Here is a 17,735-nt window from a genome sequence, read left to right as displayed (position 1 = left end):
GATGTTCCTTTGAACCTTTTGAATAGATCTTTTTGGCCACAATGAGCAAAGGTATGTTTGGAGAAAAAAGCTTGCAGAATTTCATGAAAAGAACCCCTCTCCAACTGTTAAGCATGGGGGTGGATCGATCATGCTTTGGGCTTATGTTGCAGGTAGTGGTATGGGAAACCTGTACTGGTAAAGGGAAATGTCAATTAAATGTCCGCAAATTCTGGAAGCAAACATCATACCGTCTGTATAAAAGCCAAAGATGAAAAGAGGATGGCTTCTGCAAGGGGATAATGAACCTAAACACACCTCAAAATCCACAATGGACTACCTCAAGAGGTGCAAGCTGAAGGTTTTGCCATGCCCTCACAGTCCCCTGACCTAAACATCATCGAGAATCTGTGGATAGATCACAAAAGAGCAGTGCATGCAAGACAGCCCGAGAATCTCACAGAACTAGATGCCTTTTGCAAGGAAGAATGGGCGGAAATCCCCCAAACAAGAATTGAAAGACTCTTAGCTGGCTACAAAAAGTGTTTACAAGCTGTGATACTTGCCAAAGGGGGTGTTACTAAGTACAGGGTGCCCAAACTTTTGGCATGCCACTGTACATGGAGCTTAGAAAAATAGAGGACTATGGGTAACCCTAGGTAATTTCCAAGGTAAGGACATGTTCAGCACAGCTTTGTGGGCCGAAGGGCATGTATTGTGCTGTAGGTTTTCTATGTTTCTAAAACCAGGACACCCAGGGGAAGCCCATGCACTCAGATTGCACAAGTGGTCGGAGTCACAGTGGGTCCCCGAAGCTGTAAGGCAACGGTCCTACGAGCTGCACCATTATGTCTCATCATTTTGTGCACTATGGTTTTATTAGGATTATAATCCTGCAGTGAAGCAATATAATGACACAGTCTGTAATCTTAATCACAGGAGTGCATTTTATGCACTTTATACATTTTGATATTTACCTTACAGATAGTATTGAAGCCAATATTGAGAGAGCAGCTACAAATGTTGACACAGCTAATGAGCAGCTAATGAAAGCAAGTCAGCACCAGGTAAGCCTGGCTTTTTCTCTATCCAAAAGACATTCCTGGCTTAATTTAAACTGGGTTGGACTCCTCTCAATGTTTCTGAATGCCATCCCTTTGGATTGTCCAAGATCTGGAGTCAGCCAGCTTCAACATTTACCATTACGGCCAGAAAAAATAGCTAGAAATACTGTGCAAAATAGCAATAAAAATGGTAATTCCGATGTCACTCTAAGCAGGCAAAGAGAATTTTAATGTGAATCCTGAATCCTCTGTAAAAAATTTATGACAGTGACATCTATCTCGTAAGTCCATTTTTATTGTCAATATTTCTTGCACCAGAAATTGTGAGTAAAACCAATGACTTTTCAGAACTAGCAATCATTTGAACTACTGGAAGTAATTTTAACTTTGAGTAAAGGTGTGAAAAGGGTTATATTGAATGATTCATCCATTATACATCTGCCTGAATTTCCCTTCTATTGATTTCAGTGCTGAAGGAATTGGTGCATGATTAGAGATCAGTTCACGTTCATTCATTTTACACCATTGTTCAAAATGGAAGCATTCCTATGACATTTGTGTTGTATTTTTTTTCCATTCCTACATTCTCTGTTGTGTTATTTATATTCTATCCCCTTCTGTTAGAGTGTTCGTAAATTATCTCCTTCTGTCTGCAAGAAAGCTGTACAAAGTAGAAAGATCCATTTGTAGTCTCTGTTACCTGACTATATAATTACCTGTATATTTCACAGTCACGTCTTATTAGTAAATCACATAAGTCTACTGATTCCTCAAAAATACGTAATTTTTTCATGTATTTTGCAAACAGTTGACATAAAATAGGTGTATGTTTCTTTAAACATGCATTCCACTGATTGTACTATAAAACGACATGCTGGAAGAATAAATATTGAAGCTATGGGGGAAGGGGGCACGTTTTGGTGCTTTGTGACTTTATTGTTGCCTGTCATTCTATCAAGCCAGACATTGTGTACACTAGTTGACTGAACTAAACGAGAATTTGCCCATGTTCTTTTGTGTTACTCATGATTAATAAAGCATAATGTACTTGAAGACATTAAACATTTTGCTCATCATTGATTCTCATCCGTGTTGAATACACATATCCAGAAATTATATCCTTTCAGGGTCTAAGTTGCTGGTAGTTAATATTAAAGGATATAAAAAGTCAGACTGCAGTTATGATTTCTAGGCAATAGTGGTTTGACAATTATTTACCATCTAGAAGTTCCAGTATTTTCAATAATATTTTTCAGTATAAGGAAGTTGGAAAGTTGAGCAAGTTTTAAAATATTTCCAACAGCAAAATATGTTTGTACTTTGGAAATTTGAGATACATCAGGAATGCTAAAAGTTCTCAGCAGATCAGGCAGCTTCACTGATGAAAGGTGATTGATCTGTTTTTCTCTTCACAAGTGATACCAGACTGCTATGATTAAGCTATAATGTAAAGTTCAAGTCAAAATGTCAGCATTAATTTTATTGTTAAATGTGCAAATACATATATTCAGATGTGCAATGAGAAACTTACTTGCAGCAGCATCAGAGACACATGGCATCATATGAGCAGCATTCATAAGAAAAACTTAAATTAAACACAAATTATAAACAATTCTCTAAGGGCCACAATTAGAACAAAATAACCTATAAACTTCATTTTAGTGCAAATTACTCTAATGTGGCTGAACTCCAGACTGTATTGGAGTACCTTAATATTACTACATTTTAAGAAAAATAATGAAATTCATGAGGTTCTATGCTAGCATTTAACAACAACATCTAGGACATTTTTAATAGATTGAGATACCAAAGTGCTTCACCTTCAGTGTTATCGGATAACATATTTTTACTTGGAGGTGAAATTACACCTGTCATGGTAGTTAAAATGGAATCAATCAGAGATTACCAGAAATTGGAGGAGGGTGCAGAAAAGAACAGGTGAATGGAATAGATTTAATTGTTCTGTCAGGCACCAGCAAAGAGTGCAAAAGCTGAATGACCCTTTTTGTGTCATTAAAGATTCGTTGAATCATACTCAGACGTTGTATGGAATGAGATCAGTTCTAATAATGACATATAGTTTTGTTGATCAAATCAGCTTTTGAGGGTAAAAAATTGAATTCTTAGAAGAGGGAGCGGAAATGCCTTACGGAATCATAATTTTTCATGCAGAAAATCGAATTAACATTAATGATATTTGTGCTTCAAATGGTACAGAGATTAAGAGTAAATTTTTCTCTACTCAGTCCTGACAAGACTCTTCTAACTTTATGTGATGAAAACTGTCCATCACCAAAAGTAGCCTGACTTTTCTATCATTACCTGTTCCTGAAGTTCTCTAGGGGTTCCTGTCAATTTAATCTTGCAGTGAAACTGTACCTTTTTTCTGTCCCATCAGTCTGGCTTGGATTTCAGTTAGAGGTTCAGAAAATTAGCCCACGGTTTTCTATCTTACTGGTATAATGTTCACATCGTGGTCTTTAGATCTGTGCCCTGTAAGTTTAGTTTTGGGTTGAATAATCGGCAGAGCCCTTCATCCCCTATCTGCTTTATCAGAGGCTCCTCACATGGAAGAGCAGGCAACATGTTAAATTACAGATGCCGCAGGGCTATGGAATCTTCTGAAGCTTAAAATATTTGGCACCCCTGCAGAAAGAGTAGGTGGGATATGTCCATTAGCCTGTTATTTGACCATGTTTACTAAAATAGGCCATTTTGATCTTTTTGATCATTTTGACCTTTGACAGGATCTCACTGTGCTTTCATAAAAGTCCCTTAGATGATAATGGGACATAAACTTATAATATTAGTTAATGAAGCACTACCATTTCACTTGCAATGCACACATCAATGCTTCTGGTAGCTGACAAAATTAGGACTGGATGGTTTCCATATGTGCAGAAGTAGATGGACCCCATTTGCTTCTGCCTAATACCTTATTCTCGGTACCTCAAGTTTAGATATCTGTCATATTAAGTTATGTGCCGGTTCCTGCCAGATGGAATATACAAAAATGCTTCTTTGAAAAGTGGCACGTCGGGATCCCTTGTTTACCAAGTAGAATGAGTGATTCTCAAACATTAAAAGGATATAGTTTGAAATTGGACTCCATATTAGATTAGATTATGAGGACACTCGGTCCTCGTTTATTGTAATTTAGAAATGCATGCATTAAAAAATGATACAAATGTTTCTCCGGTATGATACCACAGAAACACAAGACAGACCGAGACTAAAACTGACAAAAACCACATAATTATAACATAGTTACAACAGTGTAAAGCAATACTGTAATTTGATAAGAGCAGACCATGGGCACGGTAAAAAAAGGTCTCAAAGTCCCGATAGCCCATCTCATGCAGACAGTAGAAGGAAGAAACTCTCCCTGCCATGAGCTTTCAGCGCCGCAAACTTGCCAATGCAGCATCCTGGAAGCACCCGACCACAGTCCGACTCTTGAGTCCATCCGAAAACTTGGAGCCTCCGACACCGAGCACCGTGCACCATCTCTGCCGAGCGCTTTGACCCCGGCCCCGGCTGCCAAGCAACAGGCAAAGCCGAGGATTTGGGGCCTTCCCCTCTGGAGATTTTGGATCACACAGTAGCAGCGGCAGTGAAGCAGGCATTTCAGAAGTTTCACCAGATGTTCCTCCATGCTCTCACATCTGCTTCCATCAGATCAGAATTGTGCACGGCCTCCTACTTGACAGATTACAAATATTCATCACCAGAGAGGCTGCATGCGCTGCGTCGCACCGCCATCTTCTCCTCCTCCTAATCCAAACTCATGATATTAGTTAAGATACATTTAGACACCTCTCAAGCAAAGATCATCAAAGCCTTTGCAATAACATTGTTTTCTGCTCCATTTCAAAAGTAATTTGAGTCAAAAAGTGATGTTCTTAACAGTGCATTGGTAATTCCCAAGTAGTCAAAATGTATGAAAGCAGCACAGTGACTGAAGTCACTGGCCATTGGACTGCCAAATGAGATTTGATGTTTTGAAGAAAATTGCTAAGCATATATATATCCTGATCTATTTAAGTTATCATAGCTAAAGAATGATTGTAACATGGACCGGAAGTATTTAAAAGGCTCTTAGGTAGGCACATAAATAATCAGAGAATAGAGGGATATGGACCATGTGCAAGCAGAAGGGATTAATTTAATTAGGTGTCATTAGCCTAATTAGTTCAGCACAATATTGTTTGCTGAAGTGTCTGTTCCTGTGCTGTACTGCTCTGTGTTATATATTCTGTATTCTATGATTCATTACATTAATTCTTGAGATGATGAGCTTATTCTTTGAGAACAAATTTAGTAAGAATGGCCTGTACTCTCTGGACATGAGAAGAAAGATTAGCGATCTTATTGAAACAGAGGGCAGATAATTTTTAACATGTTCTTGCAACTGTCATGCAAACAAAACAACCAGTGTTCATGAAGGATGGGCCAACGGGCAGCAATGAAAATAAAAAATGGTTATGCTTTGGTTGGGAGACAATTGCAAGCTCTGTCTCTAGGTGCATCCATTGCCATACGTAAATGATGTCACTTAACCTTTTACATTCAGTGGTCACATTGGATGTGGATCACGTACCTCATTGACAAGAGAACGTTCAAAGGTTCATTTTATTTCCAAAGTATGTACACAGAATACAACTCTGAGATATGTCTTCTTCAGATAACCATGAAATACAGGTAAAACATGGAAGTCATTGAAAGCAAAGACATCAGTACCCCCCCCCCCACATACACACAAAAAAGAAGCAGAAACAGAACTCGCAAACCCCAAACCCTCAAACCTCTCCCTTGCACAAAAACTGACAGATCGCCCTCCGAACTCAGTGGTGGAAACATCAAATCCTAACCCCGACAAGCCCCTCCCACACAAAAAAACAACGGCAATAACATCAAACCCCCAACCTCTCTCGTACACAAAAATCTAACAGATTGCTCACGCAGAAAAACACTAACTAATACATCAGACCTCAAATCCCCAATCTCTCCTTCGCCCAAAAAAGTAAAATAATTACCAACACGCCAATTGACAACAAGAAAGAAAACGGAAAAAAAATGAAGGAGACCAATATAAACTACAGCCCATACCAGTAAACACGTGTATCTTGGAACTTTGAAAACAACCTCCATGAGCATCAAGGAGAATGACAACTCAAACTCGGTCCTTCTGTGGGTAACGACCACCAACCTGCAGCCATTCCACCTCCTGCCCAACCTGTGAAGAGCACCCTCTGGCCCGATGCCGCACCCCCCCATGCCCCCACCACAACCGACCGCCAGCCCAGCCCGGCCGCCCAAACTCCTATCTGACCCGCACACCTGACCTTTGGACCAACGCAGCCTCTCGACCTCCATCCCAACCCGTGGAAAGCGACCACCGACCCAGCCTACTCTGCATTCAACTGGATGTTGCAATTTTCCTCAATGCTCAAATCGGCAAGAAATTGAGTCGATCATGGCCCCCTGCGCCTCGTCTCTGGTCTCCTGTTCGGGACAACTCATGTTGGTGATTGTCTCCTGGAATTTTCTTGGGGACAGCAGAGCGCCAGATCACTAGATTGAACTCCAAACTGTAAGTCACCGTCTCCAATAGTTTCCAGAGCACAATTAAGATAAAAAGAATAAGTAAAATGCATGGTATTTCTGAAAAATGAAATAATTGACTACAGGTGTCCCCTGCTTTTCGAACATTCGCTTTACAAAACCTCACTGTTACGAAAGACCTACATTAGTACCCTGTTTTCGCTTTCAGGTGTTTTCACTGTTATGAAAAAAATCAGTGCGCGATAAAAAGCCGCGCACGCCCCGAGCAGCCGCTCTCCCCCGGATTCGGAACGGCATTGCTTTAACACTTTGCATTGAGCAGCCGTTTGCAAGATGAGTTCTGAGGTATTGGAAAAGCCTGAAAGAGCTCGTACGGGTGTTACATTTAGCATAATACTAGGCATAATTAAGCGTTTTGATCGTGGTGAACGAAATAAGGACAAAGTGAGTTTGACTTGTGGAAGCTGACGAAGACGATGTTGAAGAGGTTTTGGCATCCCATGACCAAGAACTGATAGATGAAGAGCTGATGCAATTGGAAGAGGAAAGGATAACAATCAAAACCGAATGCAGTAGCGAAATGAACATGAAGCCACTGCGTGAGATTTTCGCTGCAATGATAAAGTACGACTTTAATTTTGAAAGGGTATGTCGGTTTAGGGGATACTTGCAAGATGGTTTCAGTCCTTATAAAGAACTGTATGGTAGAAAAATGCGCGAGGCTCAGCAGTCAAGCAAGCCTTCCACATCAGCCACAGCAGACGACAAACCCAGACCTTCTGACATCGAGGCGGGCAGTCATAGGAGAAGATGAGCTGCCTGCTGTAATGGAAACACGAGAACGAGATAACACCCCAGTGTCCCACCACCCCAACACCCAGGCCACGGACAGATACAGTACCGATTTGCGGAGAATGCAGCAGTAGCCGGGAGACACACAGCACACCTTTAAGAAAAAAGCCGAAATAAACATGCTAATTAATTAGGTGCCGCCCTACATGTAAATGTCAGCCCAAATCAGAGGCGACGCAATCAGAAATCGGCACTGATCTGAGCCGACAATTACGTGTCGGGCGGCACCTAATTAATTAGCATGTTTATTTCGGCTTTTTTCTTAAATATGTGCTGTGTGCCTCCCGGCTACCGCTGGACTCCTGCGTGCCTCGTGGCAATGTATCGGTCGGTGGCCTGGAGGGTGGGGGCCACTGCACCACCCAACCTGCGACGACTCAGTCTAACACACCATCATCAGTGTGCTTGGCAAGCTGTCTTCCCGATTCCGGTAAGTGATACTACACTGTACATACATTATTTCTCTTTATATCGGCTGTGTATTTTTACGTGTTATTTGGTATGATTTGGCAGTTTCATAGCTTAAAGGTTACTGGAGAGCGCTTGCTCCATGTTTCTGCGGAGAGCGCCTGCGTGAGATTTTCTGCCGACGGAGCTTGCGTCAGATTTTCGCTTCGACGAACAGTGTCGGCAATGACTCTGAAAAAGTGTTTTTACTTTATATAGGCTGTGTATTAATCATATCATTCCTGCTTTTACTATATGTTACTGTTATTTTAGGTTTTATGTGTTATTTGGCATGATTTGGTAGGTTATTTTTGGGTCTGCGAACGCTCACAAATTTTTCTCATATAAATAAATGGTAATTGCTTCTTCGATTTACGACATTTCGGCTTATGAACCGTTTCATAGGAACACTGTACCTTCGGATGGCAGGGGAAACCTGTATCTGCAAGATGTTGCCTGAGGAATCGTTGTATCCCTTCTGTACTACTCTGAAGTTATGGAAACATGAACCAGTGCAGCACAGGAACAGCCCCTACACCCCCATGTGGACCATCATGCCAAGCTAACTGATCCCTTATGCCTGCACATGGCTGACATCCTTCTATTTATTATTTAGGGTTACAGCACAGAGTCCGCCCTTCGAGCCACGCCACCCCAGCAATCCCACAACCCCGAATAATCCTAACCTAGTCATAGGACAATTTACAATGACCAGTTAAACAGCCCAGTACACCTTTGGACTTGTGGGAAGAAACTGGAAGACCCGGGGAAAACCCACTGGGAGGATGTAGAGATTGCTGACAGAACGGCGCCAGAATTGAACTCGGAACTCCAGTTCACCCTGAGCTGTAATAGCGTCATGCCCATGGTATTCTCTGCCTCTTCATGTACCTGTCTAATCCCTGTTAAAGTCTTTATAGTTATTTCGGTGAATTCTGATACATATGCTGAGATATGAAAGGAGTGGATGGTGACAATGTGTTTAAAGTTGTTGCTTTATGACACTGAGTGGCATTGTCTAGTGTCATCTATTTGTCTCCGCTAAGTCCTAATGTAACAGTTTATTTCTTTTTCCCAATCTGTAAAATATTCTGTCCCTCCTGAAGCAGTCATATTCACCATATTTTTTTCTTGCCAAATTTATTTTGGATAGATTTTCACATACCCATATGGGTGAAAAACTGATAGATTGGATCATCTGTCAGCTTCGAATTCATTACAAGCATGATCATATGGTTATGAGTAGTCTATTTAGTTCAGTTATCACCCAGGCTGATTATGTCCAGATTGTGTTTGAAGGTTTGTTTCTTAATAAGTAAAATTCTGTTATTTTCAATGAATAATATACATCCACTGAAATTTAAAGATATAAACAAGTTTTAATGTGCATTCTTAACCTCCAAATTGTTGAATGGAACCAAACCACTGGCTTTCCTTTTGCATTACCCACGATTAATAAAACAGGACGTGCTTGAAAACATTAAACATTTTGCCCATCACTGGTTGATATCCATGCTGTGTGGATACCAGTAAATTATATCCTTTCAATATCTGGGTTGTTAATAGTTAATGTTAAAGGATATAAAAATTTCAGACTGTATTACTGTGTTTTCTAGCCAATAGTGGCAGGAAATTATTTACCTAGTAGCAGTTACACCATTTTGAATAAGATTCTTCAGCACCTACAGTGGAAAGTTTGAAAGTTGACCAGCTTTAAAATATCTCCAAAAACAAAATGTGTTAGCTATTTGAGATATCTTACAAACAGGAACACTGAAAATTCTCCACAGATCAGGCAGCATCACTGATGAAGAAAGGTCATTGACCTGTTTTTATCTCCACAAGTGCTGGCCTGATATGGTTGAGCTCTAATATAAAGTCAAAGTCAACTTTATTGTCACCTGCACAAGTACATGTATGTAGAGGGGCAATAAAAATAACTTGCAGCAGTATTAGAGGCAAATAGCATCATCTCGGCAGCATTCACACGAAGAATTAAATTAAACATAAGTTATACATTGTTGAATGGAACCAAACCATTGGCTTTCCTTTTGCATTACCCACAATTAATAAAACAGGATGTGCTTGAAAACATTAAACATTTTGCCTATCACTGGTTGATATCCATGCTGTGTGGATACCAGTAAATTATATCCTGAGCAGAATTATCTGCAGCTTAATGTGAAAAAGACTAAGGAGCTGGTGGTAGACCTGAGGAGAGCTAAGGTACCGGTGGCCCCTGTTTCCATCCAGGGGGTCAGTGTGGACATGGTGGAGGATTACAAATACCTGGGGATACGAATTGACAATAAACTGGACTGGTCAAAGAACACTGAGGCTGTCTACAAGAAGGGTCAGAGCCATCTCTATTTCCTGAGGAGACTGAGGTCCTTTAACATCTGCCGGACGATGCTGAGGATGTTCTACGAGTCTGTGGTGGCCAGTGCTATCATGTTTGCTGTTGTGTGCTGGGGCAGCAGGCTGAGGGTAGCAGACACCAACAGAATCAACAAACTCATTCGTAAGGCCAGTGATGTTGTGGGGATGGAACTGGACTCTCTCATGGTGGTGTCTGAAAAGAGGATACTGTCGAAGTTGCATGCCATCTTGGTCAATGTCTCCCATCCACTACATAATGTACTGGGTGGGCACAGGAGGACATTCAGCCAGAGACTCATTCCACCGAGATACAACACAGAGCGTCATAGGAAGTCATTCCTGCCTGTGGCCATCAAACTTTACAACTCCTCCCTTGGAGGGTCAGACACCCTGAGCCAATAGGCTGGTCCTGGACTTATTTCATAATTTACTGGCATAATTTACATATTACTATTTAACTATTTATGGTTCTATTACTATTTATTATTTATGGAGCAACTGTAACGAAAACCAATTTCCCCCGGGATTAATAAAGTATGACTATGATTATACGAAATTTGTACAGGGCCACAAACAAAAAAAACATGAAGTGTAAAGTGATGAAAGTGTTCATAATGTTGCTAAACCATAGTGATACAGTTTTACCGTTTGGTTCAAGAACCAAAAGACTGAAGGGAAGTAACTGTTCTTGAGCCTGGTTTTGTTGGCATCAGAACCTCTTGCCTGATGGCAGCTGCAAGAAGATAGCTGCCATCAGGCAAGCTCAGGTGGTGGGGATTGTGGATTGTGGATGTTGCCTCCTGTAGATACTACCAGTGTTGGGGAGGAGTATGCTATGATGTATTGTGCGGAGCCCTCTAACCTTTACTGCTTCTTATGTTCGTATATGTTTGAAATAATTTGTGTCTGTAAGGACTGGTGTTCATACATAGACTCAATTCTCTGAGATGTTTTCTGTTTATGATCTAGCCCCCCTGAAACATTGAAAAAATGAAATAGAAGAGTGGCTGGCAAATAAATCCATATTTATTTTGCAAATTAAGTGGTTTTTAATATTGAGTATCTTATAAAAAAAGATACTGCCAAACCACAAAGATATTCAGGCGTTCTATAAATGTAAACATCAGTCCACCATTTAGTCTTACCCCAAATCTCACAGATGCTGAGTAAGTTGAAAAAACATGTGAGAGAAGGGAAGATGGTTCAGGAACCGGGCCTATCGTGCTAAGAAATGAAGTATAATACATGATACCATAAGAGATCGGAGAAGAATTAGGCCATTGAGCCCATCAAGTCTGCTCCACCATTCAATCGTGGCTGATCCTTACTCCTCTGTCATACCACTGTAATTTCCTTTACTCCACTAAAATACTGCTACGTCAGACCTTATTTTCCCCCCATCAAATTTCAAGTTGAAGTCAGTCATACTGTGCTCACTGTCTCCTAATGGTTCTTTTACCTTAAGATCTATAATCTCCTCCGGTTCATTACGTAACACCCAATCCAGTATAGCTAATGCCCTGGCACGTTCATTAACAAACTGCTCTAAAAAGCCACCTTGTACGCATTCAACAAACTCACTCTCTTGAGATCCATTACCAACCTGATTTACCCAATCAGCGTGCAAATTGAAATCTCCCAAGACTATCATAACATTGCCCTTTTGACACACCTTTTCTATTTCCTTTTGTAATCTGTGGTCCACATCCCAGCTACTCTTGGGAGACCTGTATTTAACTGCCATCAGGGTCCATTTACCCTTGCAATTTTTTAACTCAACCCACAAGGATTCAACATCTTCTGATCCTGTATCACACCTTTCTCCTAATTTGATGCCAGTTCTTCACCAGCAGAGCCATACCATCCCCTCTGTGTACCTTCATATCTCTCCAATACAACGTGTAACCTTGGACATTCAGCTTCCAAGTACAACCATCCTTCAACCACAATTCAGTGATGGCCTCAACATCATACCTGACAATCTGTAATATTGAAACAAGATCATCCACCTTATTTCTTATATTCCATGCATTGAGATAGACCCTTTTTGATTTTGCATCCCTAATACACTTACCCTGCTGGCTGCAATTTTGTCCTATCATTTGCCTGCCCTTCCTGACAGTATGTCTTTGCTTTTTTACCATTTGTCCTACCCTGAGTTCCTTCACTCTGGTTTCCACCACCTGCCAAATTAGTTTAAACCCTCTCCAACAGCTCTAACAAACCTGTCCACAAGAATATTGGTCCCCCCTCGGTTTCAGGTGCAACCTATCACTTTTGAACAGGTCATACCTCCCTCAGAAGAGATCCCAATGATCCAAGAACCTGAAGCCCTGCCCCCTGCATAAGCTTCTCAGCCACACATTAATCTGCCAAATCATCCTGTTTCTACCCTCACTGGCGTGTGGCACAGGCAGCAATCCAGAAATTACTACCCTGGAGTTCCTGCTTCTCAGCTTTCTACCTAGCTCTCTAAATTCTCTTCTCAGGACCTCTTTGCTTTTCCTTCCTATGTCATTGGTACCAATATGTACCAAAACACCTGGCTGGTCTCCCTCCTTCTCCAGAATGCTGTGGATGCGATCTGAGACATCCCTGATCCTACCCTGGCATCAGGGAGGCAACATACCATTCTTTATTCCCCATACTAGACTAAGGACGCTCGGTTGATCTGTGTGAAATTGTGTTCTGCGCTCATCAGTGATCTTGTAGCAAATGGAATCAGACATTCAGATCCATCTTTCATAGTGTGTGACAAAATGGCATCACTGCCATAAGGGGACGCATCGCACACCAGACTGATAGGCAGTGATGGGTCATAATGGGTGAGCAGTTCATCAGACGTTATTAGTCCCTTTGTTTTCTTGAATGCTTTTTCAAATCTTTCTGACCATTCCCACTTAGCTCTTGTTAGTAAATATGTCAACTATTACCAGTAGTTTAGGGCTCAAATGATTTTGTAAAACTGTTACAATTTCTTCAAAGATCTTGTTTGCTGATTTTTCAGAGGTTGCTAAGTTGTGTAAGAGACTGTACATTCTTGGGCCCATTATGCTAAGAAGTGCAGGGGCTTTCTCTTGCTCTTACATGTTGTTCATATTACAATACAATTGAACCCCCTCTGTATATGACACCCAGCAATAATTAGCGCTATCAAATTTGTCAGCTTTCCCAATTTAAGCCATAGCCACATTATTTTCACTTTAAATTCATCGCTTCTTTCACTGTTACTATGCACTGTACAACCTTTGTTAGTGTCTGTGACAGCCTTCCCTGTGGTGTTTAACTCTTGCTGTTTCGTCCCATAAGCGTGCTGTAACTTTCATTGCAGTTTGTGATATTTTCTGACATTTAGGTACATACTTGTCACCAATTTGTTGTGTCTGTGCACAATGACAAATCAATTAAATGAAAGCATGCATGCAGGAGATGGCTTTAATTGGTGTGTTCGCATTGCAGCGAGAGAGAGAGAATTCATATGCGTAGACAACAGCGCATGCGCAGACGACATATGTAGTGCTAATGGAGCATGTCATTGCTCTAAAAAATATATCCATACATTACATTATAGATGCATTTTTTTTTCAATTTTTGGAAGCACCTGGTTACCCAACAAGCGAAAGTGCATTGTAATCGGGGTACTTATTCTACTTTAAATCAAATACAGTAGAGCAGAGTTTTCAGGAAATCTTAGTGTTTATAAAACACTCTTTGTAACATTTAAAATAAGGCATTGTACACATTGAACAACTTATGTTGATCCCTTCTTTGTCTTTGGATGAATTCCTTGGTGTTACCCAAGGAATAAGTAAATTCCATTCACTGTCAAAATTACAGTTGCCTGCAGACTTTAGAGATGAATTTGGTCTCTTTCCAACTCTGTGCAGGGAGTTGTGATTGTGAATGAGACTAGAACTGTAGATGTAAAAGGTCTTTAGCTTTTTTTAATTTCAGAAGTAAACTTTATTCACAAAAAATATACATACAAGCATACAAAAAGCAGTGCATGGCCTTCTTTGCAATCGTAGTGTTGCTCAGTCTACACTTTCATCGTGGACTCTCGTTCTTCCCCACAAAACTTTGTGTTGGCTTCATAAAACTTTTGCCTAAGCTAGTCCTATTTATCCCTCAGAACCATTTCCATCCATGTACCAGTCCAAATGTCATTGTAGCTGTACCTGCCTCTACCACTTCCTCTGGCAGGTCATTTTATTTACCCATCACCTATGTGAAAAACCTGCTCCCTGGATTCCTCTGAATATTATGTCTCTCACTTTAAATCTTTGCCTTGAGTTTTAGACTCCTCTACCCTGGGAAAAAAATCAGTGACCATTGAATCTAGCTAGACCCCTCTTAATTTTATAAATCTTATAAGGTCACCCTTAGCTACACTGCTCCAGGGAAAACAGTCTCAATGTATCCAATCTTTCCTTAGAGCTCAAGCTCTCAGAGTCCCAGCAATATCTTTGTGCATATCACCTCCTTTTACCACACTGACCAGAAATTCCCACAATACTCCAAGTGTGATCGAACCAACATTTTGTACAATTGTGATAGGGAATTACGGCAGACCCAATCTCAGTGGCCAGGGATGGACATATCGAAATGGGAATAGGAAGTGGAAATACGATGGGTTTAATTCCACTTTAATTTCCCATTTTAATTTCATTTCTCAATGCCATTCTGATATGTCCGTCCATGGCCTCCTCCACAGTCGTGATGAAGCCACACTTAGGTTGGAGGAACAACATCTTATATTCCGTCTGAGTAGCCTCCAGCCTGATGGCATGAACATCGATTTCTTAAACTTCTGGTAATGCTCCCACTCCTTCCCTCTTCACCATTTCCCATCCCCTTTTCCCTCTCTCACCTTATCTCCTTGCCTGCCCATCACCTTCCTCCGGTGCTCCTCCCCACTTTTCTTTCTTCCATGGCCTTCTGTCTCTTTCACCAATCAACTTCCCAGCTCTTTACTTCATCCCTCCCCCTTCAGGTTTCACCTATCACCTGGTGGTTCTCTCTCCCCTCCCTCCACCTTTCAAATCTACTCCTCAGCCTTTTTTCTCCAGTCCTGCTGAAGAGTTTCGGCCCAAAATGTTGACTGTACTCTTTTCCGTAGATGCTGCCTGGCGTGCTGAGTCTTCCAGCGTTTTGTGTGTGTTGCTCAGATTACCAGCTTCTGCAGATTTTCTCTTGTTTGTGATTGTCTTTGAGTGAATTGATGATGTTCCAACAGCACTTGATGTTTGTCTTGAAACACCCCAAGCTGCAACAGCAACACATTAACTACTGCGCTACTGTGGCACCCAGAGGTGACACTGGAATAATTTCTTGTAACTTTCAATGTAATTTTCCTCTCTGCATTTTTAATCTGTCTCTCTGTCAGGAGAGATTATAATGGCTTGGTATATTTCCAGCTGTGGGAGTGACCATGCATTAGTTGTTTGACTTGTACATTTCCCAAAGATTCTTCACATATTTTCTGGAATAAAGACAGCAGGATGAAGCAATCTCCTTCCATGAGCAGCAGAAGCCGATAAGAAAGGTTAGCTTTATCCTTCCAATTTTCCACTTCTGCAGACAAGCCATACCTACTGGGGTGGAACAGTGACACAATAGGTAGTGCCAGAAAAGGCGGGATCTCCCAACGGCCACCCATTTTAATTCCACTTCCCATTCCCATTCTGACATGTTAATCCATGGTCTCCTCTACTGTCGTGATGAGGCCACACTCAGTTTGGAGGAGCAACACCTTATATTCTGTCTGTGTAGCCTCCAACCTGATGGCATGAACATCGATTTCTCAAACTTCCAGTAATGGCCACGCCACCCCCTTCTCCATTCCCCTTCCCCTTTTCCCTCTCTCACCTTATCTCCTTGCCTGCCCATCACCTTTCTCTGGTGCTTCTCTGCCCTTTTTCTTTCTTCCATGGCCTTCTGTCCTCTCCTATTAGATCCCCGCTTCTGCAGCCCTGTATCCCTTTCCCCAAACAAATTTTGAGTTCTTTACTTCACCCCTCCCCAATCCCAGTTTCACCTATCACCTTGTGTTTCTTCCTCCCCTCCCCCCCACCTTCTAACACTGACTCCTCATCTTTTTTTCACCAGACCTGAGGAAGGTCTTGGCCTGAAAAGTCAACTATACCCTTTTCCATAGATGCTGCCTGGCCTGCTGAGTTCCTCCATCATTTTGTGTGTGTTGCTGATACAATAGGTAATGTTGCTGCCTCAGTGACCTGACTTTGATTTCGCCCTCTGTTGCTGTCTGTCAAGCTTGTGTTCTCCTTTCAACTGCATTGGTCCATGGGTTTCCTGCCCCATTCTAAAGACATGCTGTTTGGTAAGCTATTGTCTATTTAAATCATCCTAGATGTGTGTCAGAGAAATAAGGTGACCATGCACATATGAGAGAGAATATATTACTGGAAAGTAAGTGGAAGAATGGAATTGATCGGATTGTTCTGAGAGCAGGCATAAACTTGAAAGATAATATGAAAAATGATATGGGAAATGTTGAGTTGATGAACGTTATTGGACTACTTTTAAGCCTATTTTAGTAATCTAAGCTAGGAAAGACCATGGAATGTTTAACAGCTGAATGCCTGCTCACGAATGTGAAGGATGTATTGGAGCGATTCTACTTCCATTACTATTGTCCAGTCTAAGCATCTAATCATAGAGTACTATCTCTCAGAAACTGAAACAGACCCTTCAGCTCACCATGTCCACATCAACCTTCAAGTGCCTATCTGTAACTAATACAATTTACCATCTCCTACTCTGCCTTGATGATTCAAGTTTTTATACATTATAACTATACACAATTGTTATGAGAGTACTTGCCTCCACCACCTATTCAGACAGTGTACTTCAACCATACTTTGGGTAGAAGTAGTCTTTGTTTAATACCCTCTTAACCTTTACTCCTCAACGTAAATATCTGGACTTGCACACCACTACTTTGGGGAAGAGTTTCTGACTATTATTCCTATCTATGCTTCTCATGATTTTGTTTATCGCCATTAAATCCTCACTGAGTCTCCTCTGCTCAAGGGAAAACAAACCCATTCATACAATATTTTACATTTAAGTATTCAGTACTGTATACTTCATATTCGTATATTACATCCACATACTTCCATAGAGCATATTTTGTTTAAGTATAAAATCATAATTTCTCTTATGTCTATAACACCTCTATTAAATAAATTAAACTTATTGTATAATTGAACAGTCCTGGTAATACCAACAGGACAACAGATGTAAAAATATGAGAGCTCATCCTCCTTGAAAAATAATAATATAACAGCAGGATTCTGTTTCATATCCTGTTATCTTACGGTAACAGCACACTCAGGAGGTTTTGCATCTGATTTAATTGATATTCACAAAGAAAGTGAGAATATTCATTCCTTTTTCACATCAAATCACCATCATCAGTACCAAAAT

At 40.9% G+C, this 17,735-nt stretch overlaps 1 protein-coding gene across 4 annotated transcripts in view; it reads left to right on the top strand.

The window, feature by feature from the left end:
- tsnare1 (T-SNARE Domain Containing 1) overlaps window positions 1-17,735 on the top strand; it is a 997,034-nt gene that overhangs the window by 690,155 nt on the left and 289,144 nt on the right. For all 4 annotated transcript variants that reach the window (XM_072267235.1, XM_072267104.1, XM_072267180.1 and 1 more), the window contains exon 10: window positions 964-1,046. In XM_072267235.1, coding sequence (XP_072123336.1) covers window positions 964-1,046 — 83 coding nt within the window. The remainder of the gene's footprint in view (window positions 1-963; window positions 1,047-17,735) is intronic.

Source organism: Mobula birostris, chromosome 1 (genome assembly GCF_030028105.1).
Source record: "Mobula birostris isolate sMobBir1 chromosome 1, sMobBir1.hap1, whole genome shotgun sequence".
NCBI lineage: Eukaryota > Metazoa > Chordata > Chondrichthyes > Myliobatiformes > Myliobatidae > Mobula > Mobula birostris.
This window is presented reverse-complemented; position numbering and strand designations above follow the sequence as displayed.